Source organism: Mus caroli, unplaced genomic scaffold (genome assembly GCF_978045245.1).
Source record: "Mus caroli unplaced genomic scaffold, Mus_caroli_1 scaffold_17, whole genome shotgun sequence".
NCBI classification, from domain to species: domain Eukaryota; kingdom Metazoa; phylum Chordata; class Mammalia; order Rodentia; family Muridae; genus Mus; species Mus caroli.
Genome location: NW_028227272.1, coordinates 56763102 through 56786967, shown reverse-complemented (window position 1 = coordinate 56786967; position 23866 = coordinate 56763102). Strand labels below are relative to the sequence as shown.

Genomic DNA, 23866 nt, shown 5'->3' with positions numbered 1-23866 from the left:
TAAATAAATAAATAAATAAATCTTTTAAAAAGGGGTCTTAGAGAAATGACTCTGTTTGAGACCATTTGCTGCTCTTGAAGAGGACTTAAGTTCAGTTCCCAGCACCCAGGTTAGGTGACTCATAACCACCTGTAATTCCAGTTCCAGGGATTTGAAGTCATCCTTTGATGACCATAGACAACTGCATTCATGTGGCACCTATATTTAGACACACATATATATATATAAAATAAGTAAATCATAAGTAAGATAGTCTGAAGTAGATTGCTTAACATTAGAGCAATTATTAGCTATGCATAATGCACACACATCATTCCATAGGTGATATTGTGTAGATCTTTTATAAAGTATTGAAATATGCAAGGATGATGATGATGGCATACTGTGCCCACTCAGATAACTAATAGCATAGTGGAGGGAGAAACTTCTTAATTTTTTATATCTTAATGTGGTAAATATTGTGATCTGTGCATTTGAAGATCAGAGACTAAATACCCATCGTAGTAGAGGGGTCAGTTTTGTGGTGGAGGTAATCTATGATATTAATTCTTATGGGTTAGGATTGAGGTCACTTTCACGTTGATGATAAAATTAAGAAACTAGGAATGGTATTTATTTATAAAGGGCTACAAAGCAGCCTGTCTTATCTCTGAGCTTTTGGAGGTATATTCTTCACAGCCAGTTGGATGGAGAAAATATGACGAATTTCCTGCTGCGGTTGGTTCTCCAGTTATTCTAGAACGCCATCAAGATGCCTGCTTTTGCCAAAGCAATTTAGTACTTATGAGTTGAATATTTAATACTTAGTAGGAGAGAATATTGCTAGGAATTCTGCCATTGGTTGGATTAATGTGTATTCAATATTAACTATGAATTGTACAGCTTACCAGGGTTTTTCTTTAAAAGTTCTTCAGTTTACACATAAAAAGTCGCAATTCAAATTCACGTGATACTCTGATTTGATGGAGAAATCACATTAATGTGTGTGAGTTTAATGGTACTAATCTGGAGTCTAGCCGGTGTCCTCTGGTAGAGGAGGATGTTTGGCGGGGGAGGTTCAAACAAGAACCTAAGTCTTGGTTTGTCATTCCGTGGTCTTTCTGTTACCCACAGTTAGAAATATTATGGCGTGAGATAAGGAAGAATAGTTTGGAGAAGCTCAAACTGCAGTGCAGTCTCGATACTCACAGGCTGGTTCTTAGACTTTTACTATTTTTTTTTTTTTTTTTTTTTTGGTTTTTCGAGACAGGGTTTCTCTGTGTAGCCTTGGCTGTCCTGGAACTCACTTTGTAGACCAGGCTGGCCTCGAACTCAGAAATCCGCCTGCCTCTGCCTCCCGAGTGCTGGGATTAAAGGCGTGCGCCACCACGCCCGGCTGACTTTTACTATTTTTAATAAAACAGGTAAATGTTAACCAAAAATTTCTAGAATTTCCTCTAAAACGTATTATAGGAGGCATGGAATTTGAAGGATATACTTCACAATTGATGGTTTACTGTTATTAATTAAATTATCTGATACCCATGCTGTCTCTTTATAGAAAAGATACGGTCGGTAAGCCAGAGAAGCCTTCAGTGACATATGCAACATACCGAGGCCCCACACAAATCAGAAAGTATTTGCAGCAACAGCCTGTGTTGGAAACTGTGAATCACTTAGACAGAGAAGATGGAAGCTCTGACTCAAGTCCCCAGGCACATGCTGGCTCCAGAAGCATAAGGGACACTGTGACAGTCCCATTGTCAACAGACAGCAAAGACGTAGCCACAAAAGGATATTTGCTTGGAGGTCCATTAGAAGCCTCTGGTTATAGCCAAATAAATACCAACCTAGAAAGCAATCAGGAAAGCGTCCCAGGACTGCAGGATATTGCTTCATCTAAGTGCATTTCAAATAAAAATAGCCATGGAGGCCTCAGGAGCAGTTGGGCCTCCCCTTCTTCCGTGTCTAACCCCAGCTATGTTGTTGGAGAGCCTGACTCACAAACAGAAAGTGTTTTAGTATGTTCATCAGTGTTTAGAGGAAGCAAAAGTAGCCAAGGCCCTTGTCCAGAATTTCAGAGGAAAACTGCAACCGACAGTCCACTGAGAGTAAACAGCTCTGCGGTGACTGATGGGCTGCCATCAGTGCCGGGAGAGGAGCCGGCTCGGCCTCAGAGGCTTTCTGTTCCTGACTTCTCCCGTAGTAAATCTGATGGGAGTGACACTACCAAAATGGAAAGTACAAATTTGTCAAGTCCACATAAATCAATTAGGCATGAAGATGTACGGTTGCCAGAGCATAAGTGTGGTGACAAGCCAGCTGTAGATAACCCATCAAGGCGGACTGTCAATCACGCCTGCATTATGGCTCTCCGGGGACATGCTGTGACAGACTCAGAACTTGTAAATGAAGGAAAGAAGTTACCTGCCCGAGACTCGCAGAAAAATGTGGTTTCAGAAATCTTGAAAGAAACAGAATGTGCCTCAGGCAGTGAGCCCACAACTTTAAGTCATGTAAGAACTCCCGAAACGGAGTCACTGGAGCCACCGCCGCCACCGTGTGAAACAGAAACCAAAAGGCTGGGTTGGGAACTACATGTCAAAACTCCTCACGATATGGGAAAAACTCAAGAGGACCCTGGGTCTGTGAAGGGTGTCAGTGACTCGGTGGCTGTCGCATGCACAGGAAGTGAAGCAGCACATGAACTAAAATCTGAACCGAACAGAAATCCTATTTCTGAATCTCCTTTTCTCTCAGAGAATTCTCAACAAGGAGGCGTTTCCTCTGATGCTGAGGCACCTCTTCACCTTGACTGTAAAACTTCTGATTACAGTGCCTCACCTCCTACCTTGGCTTCTAGAATCAACAGGCTTGGCAAGTTGGGTTTCCCGGGCTTAAAGAGTGAGAGATCTACGTCCAGTAAAACTGGACAGGGCAAGGTTTTCTCTCACCCTAATGAGTGTCAAGAAGAAGGTGTGGGAACTCATTCTGAGGCTACAGACAGGGAGAATCCTCCTGCCCTTTACCTTGGACATGCATCCTCAACCCTTGAATCCAAGGAATTTCTTCCTCATGGTGAAAAGTGCCAATCTCCTTCAGGTCCTGAAACTGCTGGCACTCATTTAGCTGGGGTAGCTTTAAACTTTGAGCATGGAGATACCTCTGAGGATCTCAATTCTGTTCCGTCTCACGGTCCTAAGAAAGAAGAGTTAATGTCCTCAAATGCTAAAGCTAGTAAGAGCACTGTAGAGAAGTCTGATTCTTTCCCCCTGGAAACTCAAACTGCTAAAATGTTAGGAAAAGGAGAGGTTTGTGATCAGAGCAGCTTCCCTGTTGAGTCGAGTTCTGGAAGACGAAAAGCCTTGTCCACACCCTCTGTTTCTCAGGCAGAACCCAGAGATGTTCCTCAGTGCGACATTTCCTCTTCTCAAGTAACAGTTGCGGAAAAGCTAGCAGAGACTGTTTTATCGGAGTTAAATTATCTAGGTATGGAAAAGGACGAAGATGTTCAACCAGTGGGTCGCAAAGAGATCAAACAGTTGTGTTTCAGTGGTGGTTTTAAAGAGAATCACCAGACTGGGATGTCTCCTGCCTCTAAACATCACAGTGGACAAGAAACAGAGATGAACACCCCAGATGGCTCTGCTGCTGTTCTCAAGAGTAACCTGCCTGGGATTCTGCCGCTGGCTCCAGAGGAGGAATCCACAAGGCACAGGCCACAGAACCGTGAAGCTAGCACTTGCCTAGTCACTCCCTCTTTGGCTATTTGTGGGACGAAAAAGAGTTCTAGCATCTCTGAAACGGAAGGACTGAGCTTAGACAACATTTCTCCAAAATTCCAAGAAACTGACAACACACACGTATATACATCTTTTCTGAGTTCTGATGCCCATTTGGAGAAAAATGTGTTTGCACCTGAGGGCTCCAGCTCACTGACTGTGCCTTCTCTCCTGGGTTTAGAAAAGGAAGCCTCATCACGCAGAGACAACTCTTATTTCCAGAGTGCTGGTACTGGTACCACATCTCCCTCCTTTTGTCACACTACTGGAGAGAGCACAGCTGTAAATTCACGTGATCTCCCAAGTAATTTTGAGTCTTTAAAAGTTACTGTAAATCTCACATGTGAAGGTGCTTCTGTTATTGACCCACTGGGCCATAATAGCTTTTATTTGGCATTAGATACACCTAGCCCAAAAGAAGCAGAGGTGACCTCACTCCAAGGATGTGTGGGCACTCATACTAAGAAGGCATGTCTTGATTGCCCAACCACTGCCTACTTTGACAATCTCATGAAAGCAGAGACCGGAACAGTTGCTGGGGCACCAGTGTCAGTTAACCGATCATGCCAGCAGTGTTCTGAGGCATCTGCTGACCAGACAGACACAAGGAGAAGAGCACGTGATCCACTTTTACTCAGAAGTGGTTTACTCGAAAAAGCTAATACATTGACTGAGGAGATTTTAAGTTCTGTCAGAGAAGAACTAAAATCCAAACACACGGTTGGTACCTGCCAGGAGCATCTAGCCCAAGATGATATAATGAATCCAGGTACTGTGAAAGAAGATATCCCATCAGAAGTGGTGTTAGCAGGGATCCAACTGAAAGAGAGTTTGGACGAGAAAGGTGTGGACAATATGTCAGGAGTCAAAGAGGAAGAAGAGACCAGTGTTTCATCTGCAGTTGGTGAGACAAGCCTCCTTTTTGATTTTGATAGAGGGAATAGCTCTTGTATGTTAGAAGAACGGGCCAGGGAATTAGTCAATGAGGTTATTTATGCAGCCCAAGAAAATTTGATAAATGATGCTTTTGATGAGATTGAAAATACCCGGGTTTCTGAACCTCAGGCTAACACTTCAAAAAACTGGAACGGTAGCGGTGGTGGTGATCCACACGCTGTAGTTAGGGAGTTCTTGGTATCAGAACAGGCAGTAAATCAAAGCACATGTGAAATTAGTGAAAATGAAGTATTAAGTAAATTCTCCTCCGTGAGTCACTTAGTTAGTGGCACCGAGTCAATTAAAGGAAGAGAAATTGTTCCCTATCAAGAGTGCCCAGGTTTTGGAAGTGGGGCTGGACAGTCTGATAGTGTAAAGTTGCAGACATTAGAGACTGTTTTCCAAGGTGAAGGTGTGCCCCGGACAAGGTTAGATGCTAAAGTGAAGACTCGCTTACTTGCCAGTGAGGACTATAAAAAGGCAGCAGAATCAGAGCGTGTGGATAATCACAAGATGGCAACAGCAGATACTAGAACTCTTGTATCAAATTTCAACTTGCCTCTTGCAAGTGATGACATCCATGTGCCTAGCACCTCCAAAAACAGTTTTTCTGATAGCCTTGTATGCATATCTGAAAAAAGTTTCCCAGGACATAATAAAAGCACACCCCTTGCGATGTCGGACTTAGGGAAAGCGCACAAAAACGATAATGAAGTAAATGTAGGGAACATGGCACTTACACCTTCCACGTTGGAGATAGGAAAGACAAATAAAAGGGATGCTGAGTTGAATATTATGAAACATGAAGCAGCCCCTCTTACGCCACATAGAGAAAAGGCATGTAAAATGGACACTGAGTTGAACAGTATGAAAGCTGAGCCAGAGGCTGTTTTCGCAAGAGGAAGTGTACACCAAATGGATGCTCAGATGTATGTTGAAAAACCCGAGGAATTACCCATCACTTTGGGAATGGAAAAAGCTTTTAAGATGGATAGCGAGGGGGACATTGGCAAAGCTGAGGTGATGCCTGCTATGTCAGAATTGAAAGCTGTCCATCTAAAAGATGCTGAGGGAGATATTGTAAAGACCGAGGTGGCACCTATTTCAATTGAGATGGAAAGTTTTTATCAAACACACGCTGAAGGGGATGTTGGCAAGGCAGGGGTTGCATCTGTGATGCCAGAAGTGGACATTTTCTACCAAAAGGATGGTGTAGGGATTGCTTCAGAGGCTGAAGCGACAACTGTTACATTAAGGATGGAAGACACTTACCAAAAGGATGAAGAAAGTACTGTTGCAGAGACTGGTGTGGTAGGCATGGTACCTGCCGAACTAGAAATGGAAAATATTTATCCTAAGGACTCTGAAGGAGATACTGACAGTATCTCTGAGGGGATGCCTGTCAAGCTAGAAGTAGTAAATGTCCATCAAAAATACAGTGACAGAGTTACTGGAAGGATGGAGAGAACTGTGTCTCCCCTAAGGGATGCTGAAGATGTCCTAGGAAATGCTGGAACAGTCCCATTTGTGCTAGATGTGAAAGAAACATACCAGGGGACAGTATATCCTCCCTCGGACATCTTTGAAAAACGAGTCCAAAGAGAGACTGAAGAGTCAAATGGAACAACGGAGCCTGTACCTTCTAAGATAGAAATGGAAGTAATGGCTCCAGAGGATTCCAGTGGCAGCACTGAGAACCGTGAACTGTTACCTATAGAGGTAGCTATGGAGCGCACCAATGGAACAACACCAGGGGTGACCATTACGCAAATGGACGCCCTAGGTCCTGCTTTTGAAAGTACAAAGGATCCTCAGGAGTACATGGAGAAGAGCATTGGAGAAATAGAAGAGCTGCCTGGTGAGGTCAAAAAAGGCTTGATCTTGCACGACGACAGACTTGCTTCGCATTTCAGGGGCTATGAGTCGCCTACATTAAGTAAGGATTATGAGGGCTACCCGGCCTCAGCAATGCCAGATTTCCAAGAGGAGGACACAGTAGTAAGGCTCAAAAAAGTAATGTCTGTCCCTGTAGTATATGACAAGAGGAGAAATCTGGATTATAGAGAAGAAAAGGAAGAGTCCAATTTAGCCTTTGTCTCTCAAGACGAACAAGACAGTTCTTCCTTTACCATATTGTATGAGGAACCCCTTCAAGAGGAGGACAGGTACACCTCTGCAGAGTTACGAGGGTCACAGTCTCTCCTGTTTCCCGACACCTCCAGCATGCCTGGCCTGGCCTGCGAGCGGTCTGAGAGCAGAACTGACCTGGTCCATCATTTTGAAAAAGAAGGTAAACTGGGTGAGGCGTTTGATGGAGACAATTCAGAGATGTTCTTATCAGTGGAAGCCAAGAGGTACAAAATCTATCCCTTAGCCCTGAGCCCCATCTATGAGGATGACAGTTCGCAGGAGGACATTCTGTCCAGTGAGGTCTCGCCTGGTCACCATGGCTCCTCCAAGTCAAGGGAGAGTGCAAACCAGCCCTCTTCTGTCTTATCCCTCCTACAGTCCGTATCAGAGCGCTTACAGAGAAACTTCGATGGAGATGACAGACAGGTGGCCGAAGAAGAGGAGGAGGAAGCCGTAGCTTCGGGCAAAGGTTGGAGAACTGAAAGGAGGGAGCATGTCACCTTCCACCTGCCAGATCCTTCTGTCACCTTTTACCCTGAGGACAACCAGGAGCGCGCTGGAATTTCCAAGTCTTATGTAGAGTTCAGTGAACCAACGACCTCCAGTCTGCAGCACAGCCTGTGGTCAGAAAAGGCGTCGTTTCTCCAAAAATCCGACATGACTTCTAAGTTGCACTCTTCTCTGAAGAGTGCCTATCATCAGTACTTGCAGACTTCCAGGACTCACTCCTCAGAGACGGGGACCCGATTTGGTGGCACCCTTCAGGAACCAGTGTCCAAGTATTTCCGTGTTCAGGACCACGCAGGCAGACTGAGTCCGTATGTGGAGGTAAGTTAACTGTGATTATTAGCAATGAGGCAGAGCTCTGGGTAGTGAGACTGCCTGAAGGCTCCTTCTAAAACGGGAGAATTCCAAGTTCTAAGGCTAGCCTGGCAACTTAGTGGTGCACTGTGTCAAAAGAAAATAAACAAAAGGGGCCTTGTATGGATCAGCGGTGATGGGAGTTCAGGTTCAGTACACACACACACACACATACACACACACATACACATGCACACATACACACAACTTTGAGGTGTGAATTTTGTTTCTTAAAACTCGAGGATTAGTTTTTGAAGTATAGTATATGCTTTAGTGATCCGTTCACAAGAAAGCAGGTTTGCTCAGCCGGAACATAAAGGCTCTGCTGTAGAAACGAGTGAGTTCCCCATCCTTGACTAATACTTTCACTGCCAGTGAAGCGGTCATGGACTGAATTTCTCAAGTTAACAGTGTACGATGGAGGATGGAGTTGCTACTTCCCATTTAGCTTATTTATCTCATGCAAATGTATGCGCGGTAACATCTTTACCTCTTTGTTTTATTATCCATGCCCTTTTCTGGGAGGTGCTTCACACAACGCAGGGTGCTGCCCAGCCCGCTATGAAAACCATGGCGCCACCTCATAGCTGAAAAAGCACTTTCAACTTCAGCCACTGTGTTTCCTTGGCTTAGAAATGTTAGACAGACAAGCGCCTAGCATGGAGCTTTCTTTGCTGGCACTGCCAATATTAGGGAACTTTCTAGAGAACCCTCATTTGTGTATCTTGATCTTGAACAGCCTTAGTAACGCACTAATAGTTTACTAGCAAGCAGTCACCCTAAAAGCCAAGATGGTTTTAAAAGAAACAACGGTGTTAGATGAGATGCTGGTTCTCTGGTCTCCGCCGCTTATCAAACCGGGCAGTCAGTCTTCACCGCTACAAAACCTGAGTTCTGGATTGCCCGCTTTGTCTCCCCACCCCTGACTGATTGCCCTGGTTCCAGCCCAAGGAGCTATCAGAGAGGCTCTGCCCTCTCCCGGGACTATGTCCTCCCTCGTTATACTCCAACCGGTTCCAGGTTTTCACTTTAAAAACCTGTTAAGTTCTCTTACTGCCGCTCATCCCAGGAAGCCCTTCCTGACACCCTCTGTCCCACAGCCTCCCCTCCCTGCTGCTCTTGTCAACATTTTCAGCTATTATTGGAGCTTGGTCATCTGTTAACCCCTTCCCCTCTGTGCTCTTTTGAAGGCAGGGACATTATGTTACTTTCTTCTATACTTGCAGTTTATTTGGTTTTTTTTTAGTCTATAGAAGGATGTGTACGTGGCATGGTTACTTAGAAAATGTGTGACAAATGGGCTTATCACTGTGAAGAATGTGAACATACACACATGTAACCCCCACACATATATGTATATATACACATGTGCATATATATATATATATATATACACACACACACACACACACGCACACAAAATGTATATTTACTTTTACCCAGTTATCTCTTAGTTCTTCCACTTTTATTATTTCAGAACGTTGACAAACAAACTCTGAAGTGTAATCCAAGGCCTGGGAAGGTAAGCGTATTGATTGCCTGTGGGTTACTGTAAATGCTGAAAAACCTGGTTGCTTGTAGGTTTGTGGGATTGAAGACAAATACTTTTAGCTGACTTAGACAGGGAGGGCATTATCTGCAGTAATTGCTTCAAGTATTTGCCTTACTCATGCAGGGAATTCTATTGTCTTATGTTGTATGACCTTTTGAACTGTTCTATGCATTATTAAAGTTAGTCATTATGCCCACCTACTTACTCTATGTTACAGATGATAATTTATGATCTCCATGGAAGTAAATATAAACAAGAGGTCTACTGTAACATCCCTGATGCGACAACATGGTCGTTCCCGAATGGGGCACTGATAAAAGTTGTAAGGGGCTGGTAAGAACCTCCTGCCATGTTATAACCGATCATTTAGAAGTACCCATGTTGTCTTACATTTGTGCTCGTTGTACTTTTTATGAGTGCCATATTCTCTTTCTTCATTGTACTAGGATATCTGAAATGCTGTTTAGTGTTTTATAACATACTCTTTTTATTAACTATGACACACTAAAGAGGCTGTCTTTAAGGGCTTAATGCCTGCAGTGATTTGCAAGACCTAATGTATACAGTCAAGGTTATTTTTACAATTGTAGTATTATCAAGATAGATTTGCAAGTCAAGTTGAATGAAACGTGGCTTTGAGAAATGAGTTCAGAGTTGTGGGGAGCCACAGAATGTGAAGGCCGCATGGAGTCGTTTGTATAGCTGACACACTCAACCGTAGAGGAGTTCCTAGTATGGTCTGAAAATGAGGGAAACCTCCCTTGTGATTATAGACACTGCTCTGTGGACATACTGGAGCCAGAGTTTTTGTGTCCAGTGTTTAGGTTAGCCCGGGCCAGTATGTGTGCTATAAACAGTGTGGTGTAGTCTTAACTTCATGAAGGAAGACAAATTCTTTTCTGTAGTACCCAGTGTTAGAAAAATGAAGGCAGAAACATAACTTGGAGTCCTTACATTATTTTTATATAAATGTATGCTTTGTGTATGTCACATATTATAAAGTGTATGTGTGTATAAATACATATCCAGGCCTCTACTGTGTTAGTGTTTAATATTTTTAAATTTATTTAATATTTTTCATTATATGTGTATGAGTGGTTTGCCTCCATATATGTAGCTGTATACCACATGCTACAAAGTAGTATTTTAAAATGTATATGAACAGGAGAGAGAGCTCAGCGGTTAAGAGCACTGACTGCTCTTCCAGAGATCTTGAGTTCAATTCCCAGCAACCACATGGTGGCTCACAACCATCTGTAACGGGATCTGATGCCCCCTTCTGGTGTGTCTAAAGACAGTGGCAGTGTACTCACATACATAAAATAAGTAGATTTTGTATAAAATATTTATATAAAGATAGTTTTTATATTATGTGTACGAGTGTTTTTGCCTGCATCTCTATAAGTGTACCACGTGCATGCCTGGCACCTGTGGAGTTCAGAGGATGTTCCATTTCCCAAAATTGGAGTTATGAATGATTGTGACCCATCATATGGGGACTGGGGACTGGAGGCAGACCCTCTGCAGGAGCCACAAGCTCTGAACTACTGAGTCATGTCTCCAGCTCCCCCGCCCCCACCCCATATCATCAGTATTTTAATTTCTAATTTCTACAGATATTTTAAAAGTAAAATATCTATTATTTTTTAAACAGTAGCACTATATGCAAATAAAGGAAGATAACCTTGTGTTAAAAGATGCATACAGGCCGTGCATGGTGACGCACGCCTTTAGTCCCAGGGGAGGCAGAGGCAGGCAGATTTCTGAGTTCGAGGCCAGCCTGTTCTACAAAGTGAGTTCCAGGACAGCCAGGGCTACACAGAGAAACCCTGTCTTGAAAAACAAACAAAAAAACAAACAAACAAAAAAGATGCATACAGTGACCTGTGCCCTACTCCGTAGCATTTCTAAGAGAAGTAGACTCACCAGTTCCTTGTGCTTCCATTTGCCTAGCTGGATTCTGTATGAGAAGCCCCATTTCCAAGGTCAGAAGTGTGTGTTGGAAGAAGGGGAAAGAGTGTTAAACCGGGACTGGCTTCTTCAGAACAGGAAGCACCCAGAAAGGAACTTTGTCCTGGGCTCTATCAAACGTGTCTTAAAGGTAAGACAGCTGCTCATTTTCCACTTTTTCTTTTCTTTTTTTTTTTTTAATCTTTTGTCGAGTAGTAAAGTTGTGCTGTGGCTTGACAGGGTTACGAAGTATTTGCTAATGTTTGTGCTAATGTAGTCATCTTCATATTTACACTTCTACATATCAGTTGTTTAAGATGACTTAAAAAAGTTAATAATTCAGGGCAGAGGGAGAATATAGGGGGCTTTCAAAGAGGAAACTAGGAAAAGGGGATAGCATTTGAAATGTAAATGAAGAAAATATCTAATAAAAAAAGTATACATGAAAAAAAAGTTAATAATTTAAAATGCTAACTTAAAAAGTATATGTATCTGGCATAGATCTAATGCTAGGTATAGCCACTATGGCATTCTTTAAGAGAAAAGGTAGCTGTTTGAACCCTATCTTTTGCTAACTGAAATCCTGTTACTTTGTGTGACTTGTTGCATGTGTGTGTGCACGTGTGTGCGCACGCGTGCGTGGAGTGGGTGGTATTGTATCTATGTGAATGTGTTGGGAGATAGTACGGACGAGATAGTAGGGCGAGAGCATTAGTGAGTCCATGGCACTGCACAAAGATTAGCATGGCCTAGGGGATTGTGTCTTCTTCCATAGTTGGAACTTACTGTGATTGTGTCTGCAAAGCCCATGTAAGTGGTCATTTAATTATCTAAGTTGATAAAAATTTCCTCAAATGAATTATTAATTTGTAGGTACAATCTTTCGGGATTTGCGTAGCTTGTGGTTTTGAGCCTTCCTTGGCACCGTGCCAACCCTCGTGGGGAGGAGAGAGAGCAGGATTTGGCAACAGGCCATTCCTACAACTCCACTGGATCAAACAAGAGCACAAGCAAACAGATTTAATCTGCTGAGCATGGAAGTCTAAATGCATATTTGCACATCTGCCTTTTGCTTAGAATAATATTATGAGGAAAAATGAGTTCTGCTCACGTTTCCCCTCGTCTTCCACTGTTTGTTCATGGAGTCATTCTCCCTCCGGCTATGGTAGAATTCTGCCTAGGGATAGCTTCTTTCTCCTGGCAGCTTCAGCCCTGCCTAGGCTTGCCTAATCCAAGGTTATCTTGCTTCGTCATCTTGGTTTCAGTTGCTCTCCTCCGAATTTAAGGCTCTGATTTAAAGATGTCTTCGCTTGATTCCGAACAGACGCGGCAGCAGGGCCCTTCAGGTTCAGCTGGTGCACATTCTATTTAAGGCTCACACTTGCAGCCAGTGAAGATGATCAAGGGTTGGGGGCTAGGGACAGTGCAGTGACTCCAGAGCAGGCTTTTCTGAAAGCAGAGCCAGCATTGTAAATGCCCTTGTTTCCTGGGCATTGTACATTGCTCTTAAAGGTAGTTATGATCCTGTCATGACTAGAAATCACGGAAGTTAATGTTGTCACTAGTGAACCATGACAAGGGAGCATTGTTAGATGAGACTAAAGGCATCTTGTGTAACATGGAGAGAAATCGGTTATACTTTTGTCCTACTCTTTTAGTTAACTACGGTTCATTCTTACTTTCCTCCCCTATGATCTTGACTTAAGCATATTAATAACCATCATGAGTAAAAGGTGGCGTTAGTAGGAAAGTGTGGGCCGAAGGCTGCCCACTTCTGAGTCAGCTGTTTATTGTTGCTAGGTTACCATAAAGGATCCTCTGGTTGTTAAGAGTTTGGCTGCCTTTGCCTGTCAGTAATTATACAAGTCTTGAAAAGATGCTATTTCTGTGACTACCCTCCCCAGAGACAGTTTAGTGAAATCTCTTTCAATGGACTTGAGTGAAAACTGGGCTTGTAGTATCTGAGGACAAAAGGCTTCTCGTTTTGTTTTCTTGGTTTTTGTTTTTTCTGGTTTGTTTCTTTGTTTGTTTGTTTGGTTGGTTGGCTTTTTTTTTCCTCCTCAAGCAAGCATCATGCTTTGGCTGCCTTGCCGCCTCCTTCTGAGTTACTGTAGGCACGAATGCCTGTTAGCTTTTTCCCTTTTAGAGTACACCACCCAGACATTGTTTGTGTAACACAATGTGGAGGAAACTTGTTTGTGTGAGGCTTTTAGTTTTGTATTCCACTACTGTACCTCGGCTCCCCGGGGGAACATTAATACAGCAGCGTTTGAAGTAGCATTAGCAGCACTGTGCACAAAGGACCATTGAAGATTGACAGGTGACTGTTCTGGGCATTTCTGCCTAATTGTGAAGTGAAACTTCGGAAGGAAGTTGACTTTTTTTTTTTTTAATTGAAGGCCGGTTAACTTGTGTTGCTTTAGTTTACTAAGACTTAGAACTTATTTCTGAAAAGGAGACATTTCAATTGCTTTTAGAACTGTATTTTAAGACATGTCAAGCCTATACAGAATAAACATGGTCTGTTGGCACTATAAATAGTCTGTTTATGGTGGGATAGCTAAATTGTATCGTATGGGGAAGACAACTGTGATAACACATATTGACTATTATAATCTGTTGGGTGCCTAATTCCCCAGAGTAACAGATTCTAGTTAACATCTTACTTCATTTATTGATGACAATGATTGAGAACTCTGTGTATGGCATAGCACCTCCCCCCCTCCCGCCCCCAAAAGGAAGTTGTTCAGTCTGTAGTTAGTGATGTCTCTCATGACTATCACATGTGCTCATTTTATTAAAATGCCTTCCTATGAATTTCAAGCATTATAGGTGAGGATTAGATACCAAATTTGAGTTGTAGGACTAAGCACTGGAGTTCCCAGGGTTGTGTGTCTAGACAGAATGGTATGGAAAAGAGAGAAATTATTGTGATTCTAATTCCTTAAGAAAGGACAATCTTGTCACCATCATTCAAGAGAAAATTAGGTATTATAAGAGATTTCCCTTTATAAAGAGGGTTATCTATTTAGCTGCCTCGAGAACTCCTGTATAAAACTTCCAGAGATCCAAACTGGGTGGAGATAAGCAGAGTGGCCAGGGTGTGGCTGTGCTCCAGGAAGTGCCTGTGGGTCTTGGTATTGTAGAAAAGCAAAAACAAAGAGCACTCCTGTGTGCGGAGCACGGATCCTGGGAGTGGCTCAGGGGAAGGAGTGTTCTTTGCAGGTGGGGTGTTTAAAGGCACTCCTGCCTGACACCGGTTTGTGAGTTAGGGTTAAGGTTGCAGTTTGCAGCAGCAGTTGAATTAGATTCAAAAGAGCTAGGCAAGTGTCATTTTAAAGGACGTTTTGCTGGGGCATGCAGACAGTGCGTGTCTCATTTTTATTTATTTATTTTTTTTAGGTATTTATTTCATTTACATTTCCAATGCTATCCCAAAAGTCCCCCACGCCCCTCCCCCCACCCACTCCCCCACCCACCCACCCACTCCCACTTCTTGGCCCTGGTGTTCCCCTGTACTGAGGCATATAAAGTTTGCAGGACCAATGGGTCTCTCTTTCCACTGATGGCCGACTGATACATATGCAGCTAGAGACAGGAGCTCCAGGGGTACTATTAGCCCAGAAACTTAGAACAAGTTAGAAAGTTAGAACAAGTTAGCCCAAGATATAAGATACAATTTGCGAAACACATGAAACTCAAGAAGAACGAAGACCAAAGTGTGGACACTGTGCCCCTTCTTAGAATTGGGAAAAAAACACCCATGGAAGGAGTTACAGAGACAAAGTTTGGAGCTGAGACGAAAGGATGGATCAACTAGAGACTGCCATATCCCGGGATCCATCCCATAATCAGCCTCCAAACGCTGACACCATTGCATACACTAGCAAGATTTTGCTGAAAGGACCCTGATATAGCTGTCTCGTGTGAGGCTATGTCTCATTTTTAAAGGCCAGGGTAGTGTCAAATACTGTCATAAGTTATAAGCCAACTTGCACTGAAAAAAAAAAAAAAAAAAAAAAAGAGTCCCGCAAGGAGGAAAGCCCATTTCCTTTCTCCACACCTCCAGTTCCTCCTCCTTTGTTGATGTAAATTAGATAAACGCACTGCAGGGCCAGGGCCTCTCCAGTATTTATTTTTTATGTCCCCCAGGAGATCAGCCCTTTTTTTTTTTTTAAGTCCCTTCCTCCCTTTAGGCTTTGTTCTGATTCTGAGAAGAAAGACTTTCAGGCCTTTGGCACTCCACCCCTTTAGTAAGTGAGCCATTCTTAACTGGACAAATATTTTAAAAACGAAGCCGAAAAGAAACAAACAAAAAAAAGAGAAGACATTAAAAGAGAGCTGGTAACTTTTCTCACAATTCCAGAGTTGAGAAAAACTGTGTTTAAAACCCATGCTTAAATATCCCCCGTTCCACCCCGAGTTGTTCTTGTGAAGAAATCCCATGCCACAATGAAATCATTGTAACCGTGTGTCCTGGGTGTTTACAACACCAGCCCTGTGTCTCTTGATGACTTCAAAGGCGATTTTTCTTCTCCAGGATTGCAGCATTCCGGAGATAGAGCTGTGCCCCAAGACTGACCCTGGGTGCGGCCCCATCTACATACACCGATCTGTCCCCAATCTGGAAGAGCTGAACATCCCCAAGTCTACGTCCTTCACTGTGAAGTCAGGAGTGTATGTGTCAGCCTTTCTATATTATAATGATTAATGGCCACCAAAGTTAACTTTTTTTGCCTCATGTTTCAATAGATGACATATGCGTTCTGAAGTTTTAGTTAGTTAGTGTTGTTTATGCTTCTGGGTACCCAAGAAAGACGACTTCCTGGCTTAAAACAGATTCCATCTTTCTTCGGATCCAATTAAGGCTTTGATGTATGACTTCCAGGAGCAGGCACAGCCTGCTGATAGATAGATAGATCACATTGTCTTTTTATCTAACACATTTGGGGATTGAGAAAAACACGTCTGTAACCTAAAACTTTATAGCCTGAGCGTTTTCTAGCTTACATTGTTACCATTATCCGTCAGTGCTCTGTCTTCTACTTCCCTCTTCCCAGAGGAAAAAGATAAGTGTCACTCACCTAGTGATGAGTGATCGGTTCTAGGGTACGAGCTGGCAAGCAGAGACTTTTAAGTTATACTCTGCCTGTATTAAAGATGCCCCAGGTCTTAGGTCTCAGAAAATTCTAAGGCAGAAATTAATACACAATACTCAGAAACAAGTTAGAAGGTAGAGTATATGAACATAACTACTTTAAACGTGTTAGCCTACCTCCTCGAGTAGACTAATTACTTTGGTGTATTTTACTAGTGTAATTCTATCATGGAATTTCTTGATCATCCGTTTTACTCTTAGAGCGTCAAGCTAAACTATTATTGTCATAGTTTAACCACCCATTTGTACCTTGTCCAGTTGGCTGGCCTACCCAGATATTCACTTTAAGGGGCAAGCTACAATTTTGGAGGAAGACCAGGGGCTCTTTGAGATTTCTGCAGCCGAGATGAAATCACTGCATCCTCTTCAAATGGTAAGCAGCAGATTCAACGAGAGGCCTTCCTCCTCCCCATCGCCCACGTGTGCAGACCAAGCAGCCGTGGTCATTGCTGATAGCCCTCAGCCCCAAGAATGCATGCACCCCTGAACTGCCCAACTGCATATTGCGTGTCTGTTCATATTATACAGAATGTTTGCATTTACTTTGAACTGTGGTGAGTCTGTCACAATGCATACAATTTTTTAATAAGTATTGTCGTCTGAAATTTTAAATATTTAATAAAGTCTGGAGTCTGCCTTGTTGATGCTCATTGGAAAATTAGTTGCAGTAGATTGTCACTTCCAGTTTGAAATGAATAAGAAACTCAGCATTAATAATAAATTGGTTGCTCTTTCAGTGTTTACCTTCTTAAAGATTAAATGAGCGCCTACAGCATCTCTGTGGCAAACTTTTTTTTTCCCCCCTTTGAGGCACAAACTGTTCAATTAAGTGCAGGCTATGTGATAGAACATTCTTGGTTCTGTGCCTTGAAAAACAGAAATAAGGACAAATGCAGGCATTATAAGAAATCTTACAATGTGCAACGGCACTTTTGACACTAACATTACAGAGTTAGGACTTTTTGTAGGAATGATGTTGCTACAAGTAGTGTACAGTCTTGATGTCACAAGGGCTTTAGGTATGGTCAGCTGTGTTGGCAGAACTGGGAGGTAGAGTTATGGAGATGGGGCAGTGCCCTAATTTAGAAAACCTAAGCCCATTGGGAACCTAGGAGATGCGTTGGATACTGGCATAGGAATCTGCTCTACCGAGTGTAACTTCTGAAGCCATTAGCAGTTCTCTTCTTCTGTTTGGGATACTCCACAGCTGCTGTTAAGTCTTTATTACTTTTGTGTGATTTGAAATCATTTTTTAAAAAAAATCTCTTGCCCCATCTATACTGGTGTAGATGAGTCTGATGTGGTTTGGACTACTGTAGGGTTTTGAATTTACCAGAGTTAAGTTTTGACTGCTGCATAATTTACATGTCCTAACTGAGGAGATTTTTGTAACTTACACATAACTTTGTTACTTTCTCGCTCTTTATATATTCACATTGTCTTTAAATGTCTTGTTATCTTTAGGGTGGACTGAAAGTGGAAATGCCTATGAACTTAAAGGTAAGTCTTGAACTGGCTCAGAAGATTGACTGCTAACCTTTTAAGTGTTGATACAATGCTACCTGCTAACCTAACAAGTGGAGGCGGCAGTAGCTGGAAGTGGCTGTAGTTTTCTGAGGGCCCATGCTGTGGAAAGGGGAGTGAAGAAGATGTACAGAGGTGGAGCTCTGCTAGGTCACCTCCCAGCGCCCGCCAAATGTGTAGGAAGGTGATAAACCTATCACCTTTGGTGTTGGAGATTCTGAGACTGAAGTTGGTACCCAAGTGAATCCGATGGAACTCAGCCCGATTTGAGGCCAGTGCTTGGAAAGAGGCACAGCTAGCTACTGCTGGATATGTGTCAGTGTGTTGTAAGTATGAGTGCCTGAAAGAGGGGGTTGGGTGGGCAGAGGTAGAGGAAATGAAAGGGGGGTAGTGGGGGGAGACAGGATCAAGCACTTACAGAGAAGGAAGCAGAGCTACAAAATGTGTGTAAGGAGAGATGGGGAGAAAGTCAGCTTATTGGTCAAGATGCAGACAGCCTTCAGAGGTAGGAGGTAGCCTCGCCAGCCAGAGGTGCGCGTGGAGAGAGACGCCCCTCATCCCCTTTTCCCAAAGCAAGATGCTGCCAGTGCCTCCGGTCGTTCTCTTTGCTCCACATCACAATTTATAGAATTGACTGCAAAATTTCTCAATCACACAGAGGGAGTCTTTTAGAACTCACATGTCTGAATGCATCTTTTATCACCTTGCTTGCATGCTGGAATCATCTGAATTTTAAAAATACTCCAGCTTTGTTTCTATTCTCAGTATACTCTCTTGATTTTGAAAGAGGTCAGAAATGTTCAAAGTTTCTCAGGTGATTAAAACTGCAGCAAATGTCGTGAACTGCTGACCTGACTAACAAATGTAGAGTCACCTGTGACACTGCCCACGTGACCCCTGCTGCAGCTTTCAAGCAGGGCAAATCACAACTTCATGCAGTTTGATAAGCAGATTGATTTTCATAAGTAATCACAGCTTGTCAGTTAGAAATTAATTTACATTGATGATGTCATGAGAGCTTATTCATGAAGAAATAGTGCTTTTTACTTAGCTTGAATATCATCAACAGCAAGTCCTAAGCATGAATAAAACTTCATTTTGTGTGTGTGTGTATTTTTTAACTTTGTGTTATATATATATATATATACATACACATACATATGCATATATATGTGTGTGTATGAATATACATACATATATACAACAAATATATACTATTTTATGTATACGTAACATATAATAAAATATATACTTTTAGTGAAAATCTAGTATGTAGAAGCATCAAGATTGCTATCTATAATGTTACAAATATTTTAGGAACAAGTTATAGTTTTTATTTAGTTTTATGTATTTAAGCCTGGGGACTTACTCACCAATATCTCAGGGTTTAGTTATATACCAATTATTTGATTGGCCAAAGCGAGGACTACAAATGAAGTGTGGACAGATTGACCCTGTTATCACAGCTGTGTATTTAGGGCAGAGGTCACTTGCAAAGTAAAATGAGCAAAATAGTATAGAGCACTGTGTGGTGACAGTTCTCTCCTGCTGTCCATCTGTCCCCGCTCCACTCATAGTACCACCTCCTTATAGAACACAGCGTCCAGTTTGCAGAACACTTGAGTTTCCAGTCACTTCCCAGTGTCAGAGAGGGTTGCACTTAAGTTTAACACCTCATGCCTTCTCTTCAGCAAATCTTAAAAACTATAAAAAGCAGCCAGTGTTACAAGAAGAAGTATTTGGTTTTTGAACTTTTATGTACCGGACGCTCCATATGTTTTTACACCTTATGGGATACAAGGCAAATGTACAGTGAATTCACAACACACGGTTGATGCAAAGAAAATTCCAGAATCATCTACAAGAGAGTTGAGCCTACATAGTGGTCCTAACATTTGAGTTACGAGAAAAAAATGTAATCCCAGCCAGGCCCTTTAATATGAGAGATGCAGGAAAGTTAGCAGTAGGCCCTATGAACACCAAATACTATTTTAAGTGGTAACAGTAATTTAAAAGGCAGATATTGCCCCCCTACTCATGTTTTGTCTCTAATGCCACTTATGTAATTGCAAATGTTTCCGTGCTATACTGTGAACACGTTAAGTAACAGTTTCGTGTTTTTCAGGTTATCCTTTATGAGAAACCTCACTTCCGCGGACATACCAAAGAGTTTAGTGAACATATAGATTCTGTCCCTAAGTTTTTAAAAAGCGATAAGGACTTGCGTGGCATCGGATCGATTCGTGTCATTGGCGGAGTGTGAGTGTCCTGTTTTCAGTTCATGACTTATTAGTCTACTTGTAAAGACTCGCTCAAAAAATGTGCCAAACAAGACAAAGTTGCCAACCTTAACCTTACAGTCTACCTCCCTTCTGTGATGTAGGAAATGACATGTATACCTTAGTAGCGACAACCCACTTACTGGTTTGAAAGACTTGAAATAGAAACTATATTGTGTATTTAATGCAAAAAATGTAATACCTAGCTTTCCTCAAAAACTATAGAAGAATTGCAAGGTCAATTTCTTCTCTTTCTTGACTTTTCCTTTTTCTATAGATTATGAGCATGAATAAGGCCCATTTTTTTTTAATCTGTTATTCTGTTGATCTCTTGTTGTTGGCTAACTTATGTTCTAAGGGCCTTGGTGATAAGTTATCTCATTAAAGGAGTAGAGTGAGACCTGTGATCCCAGAGTCACAAGTGTTGACAATTGTGGTCCCTTGTCTTGGAACCATTTTTGATGAAATCCTCCAAACCCAGGGGTGTTGCTATAACCCCAGCTTCAATCAGCATTACCACAGCAAAAACCCTAGAGAACTGGTATGCAGGCTAGTGCTTATTTTGGTATTTGTGTTCTGTGGGGGGTAAAAACAACTAAGGAGAAACTTTGTTCAAAGCTGCTTTGCTGTTGAGAGGTCAGTGCTGGGATCCACCTGAAAAGCGTGGTTATTTTGGATGTGGTTCTTTTTAATGTCAAGTATCAGTGTAACATTGTACAACTCGTTTAGGCCCCAGCAGCGAATGGTGCTTTTAAAACACTCATAGGTGTGTGTGTGACCTGTCTCTAGTCACCTACTGCAGTTCTTTATTTGCGGCTTGTGATACAAACTGATGACTGTCATTTCAGCCAAATGAGAATAGAAGAAAAGTATTGTAGATATGCAGGCCATATTGACACTTGGTCTAGAATTCCAGTGATCATTTAATTACTTACCTCTGAATTTAAAACATGCTCTGTGTTAAACAGACATACACAGTTTGGGCAGACATGTTTTTATTCTATTGGTTTGTTTGTTATGTTCTCTGGTTTGTGAACATGCGCATATTGTTAAAACGTTGCTATAGACATGTTTTTCTTTTTCCCTCCCTGTGAACTAGGTGAATTTAAAGCTAGTGTTCTGCCTTAGAAACAATTATTTGTTAAAATTTAGTGTGATGAATATTGTTATTTTCTAAAATGGCTTTAAAAAAAAAGTGGCCTGTGAAAGAATGGCCAGTGATAGAGAACACACTCTCACAGTTTCATATGAACAGCCTCTGATAAAGAATGTACACTCAGTTTTATATGAATGGCTGATAATAAAAAATACACACTCACAGCTTCATATGAATGGCCTCTGATAAAGAATGTACACTCACAGTTTTATATGAATGGCTGATAATAAAAAATACACACTCACAGTTTCGTATGAATGGCCTCTGGTAGATAATACACAGTTTCATATGAATGGCCTCTGATAGAGAGCACACACACACAGTTTTATATGACAGTCAAGAAGAAAAACACAATGTTCCCACTTGGAAGATAATCGACTTGGCTTGTCACTCACCTCTCTCATGGATTTTTGGCTGGTTGGCTTTATATGTGGGTGCTACAATGTGGCCCTTCTTCATCCCTTTTCCATTTTGAGGAATCTGCAGCAAAACTGGTGATCTATAATTTCTTTATGGACATTATGAAATAGATTCTGTGACTGTCATCCATCTTTTAGGATTAAGGCCTTTGTACTGTTCATTCTTTTTCTTAGTCAAATATAGCTCAAAACAAGTTCAAACAACTTCCTTAGTATAGAAGCCAGCTTAGACTGCCCTAAGCTTTCTGTGAACTTTACCCTCCATTTTTTAAACTCATTAAAACTTGCCAGTATGTTCATAGGCTCACTCCACTTACTGCGGCATTGCACTCCCTAGCATTGTATACACATAGAAAAGAAGGCAAAGAGAAGGGAAGGGTGGCTGACAGGGTACAGCTTTGCACTGTGGGAAAGGAGTTCTGGTTTTGCTTGTTTGTTTTGTTTTGTTTTGATTTTAATTCACTGCTTCAGAGGAATGAAGAAGGAGTAGCAGGCAGCCTTCTTGGGCTTCATGTTTTTCAAGTTTCTGAATCAGAACTTAACCTGACTGAGAAGTTACAGTGTATCCATTTGGAAGGTCCTGACTGAGAAGTTACAGTGTATCCATTTGGAAGGTCCCACCCTTACTGATCAGCTCAGGTGAAGGCTAGACTTTTTATAGGCCACACATTTGGTGAGTCACCTGTGCCCACACTGCATTAGGCACCGGTGGGTATGATCTTTATAAAGGGAGAAGATTCACCGAGGAGCCTAAGAGTTGGTAGAGCTTTATCAGTGTCTCCTGATACCCGTCAGCTAGAACTCAGGAAAGCTGTGTCCCTGGCAAGTGCTCTGCAGTAACGTTTCCTGTTTCCATGATGAGCACTGATAAGATGCTGGGACGAAGGTTTCCCACCCATAACTGTTTACAGACGTTTTAGTCCATGTATGTTTAGTCCAGTCTCGTGGCCTTTTCCAGTTTCTCCTTGGGAAAACCTCCCGGTGTTGTGTTTTATCTGCAACTGGGTGAAAAGCTCCTTTGGCTTAAACCCCAAGTAAATGATGAATACAGCAGTCCTCCCTTGGTTCCAGGAGGATTTAGTAAGTGTGATTAAAAAGATGTCCTTGTGTCTTGGTGTGGTTTTGAACCTTTTCTCGTTGGCCACGTTTTCTGTTATTTCTGATTGGCAATCCTTCTCTGACCATGGTGAGATAGGGTGCAAGTCATGCCACAAACATAGCTTGCTCTGCTGCGATTCTGCAAGTGACGTTTTGTTGGAAAAAGCTTCCAAACTCTAAAAGCCATCGAGCCCTGAGATGCACACCACTTGCCCACCTTTGTGCAGGGAAACAAGTAAGGTCATTTTAAAACTATGAGGTAAACAGCTTTGTCCTTTATCATGCTTTTCTCTTTCCCTCTCTTTACTAGTTTTCTCCGTGGCTCAACTGAGTATCCTGTCTTTTTAGGTGGGTTGCCTATGAAAAGGAACATTTCAAAGGCCAGCAATTCCTACTAGAAGAAGGAGACTTTGAAGATAGCAGCGCTTGTGGGGCCTTAAGTGGACCCATCATGTCTTTCCGGTACCTACAAGCTGTGAGTTTGCTTCCTTCACATCAATTCAGACCTGTTTGATCTTTTCATGATAACTGGACATGATTTCTGATAGAGCCGGAGGTCATAGCACGTGAGAGCCTCCAACTGACCAGGACTTGCCTATTTTTCTTGCCTGTGGTGGTTACTATAGAGTACTTATTTTTTACTTTTTTATTTTATTTTATTCAGGGGGGGGTGTGGTTACAGAATTTCACATTGTAGCCTTGGCTGGTCTGGGACCCACTTTGTAGACCAGGCTATTCTAGCATCCCTAGAGATTCTCCTGCCTCTGCCTCCTGTGTGCTGGGATTGCAAGCGTGTGTCATCACACCTGGATTGCTTTTTTTTTTTTTTCATCCATCAATCCCACAGTTAGTTTTTGAGCACCTTCTTTATGAGATATAAGGTGCCCTCCCAACATCCAGGGCAGGCAGTCTGGTGGGGAAGATAGCACACAGATAGATGCCCTGTGTTGTTGGACTGTGACTGTATCCCCCAAATGGTCCGTCGGTCAGTTCTTCCTACTTGGAATATGAAAGACTGCATACGAAAGATGTTGTCTCAGCT

At 42.2% G+C, this 23866-nt stretch overlaps 1 protein-coding gene across 1 annotated transcript in view; it reads left to right on the top strand.

Annotated features, from left to right (window-relative positions):
• Crybg3 (crystallin beta-gamma domain containing 3) overlaps positions 1-23866 on the top strand; it is a 103966-nt gene that overhangs the window by 38738 nt on the left and 41362 nt on the right. The window contains exons 4-12 of the mRNA XM_021184559.3: positions 1541-7655; positions 9166-9210; positions 9458-9573; positions 11194-11341; positions 15731-15867; positions 16607-16721; positions 17813-17848; positions 19998-20131; positions 23173-23299. Coding sequence (XP_021040218.1) covers positions 1541-7655; positions 9166-9210; positions 9458-9573; positions 11194-11341; positions 15731-15867; positions 16607-16721; positions 17813-17848; positions 19998-20131; positions 23173-23299 — 6973 coding nt within the window. The remainder of the gene's footprint in view (positions 1-1540; positions 7656-9165; positions 9211-9457; positions 9574-11193; positions 11342-15730; positions 15868-16606; positions 16722-17812; positions 17849-19997; positions 20132-23172; positions 23300-23866) is intronic.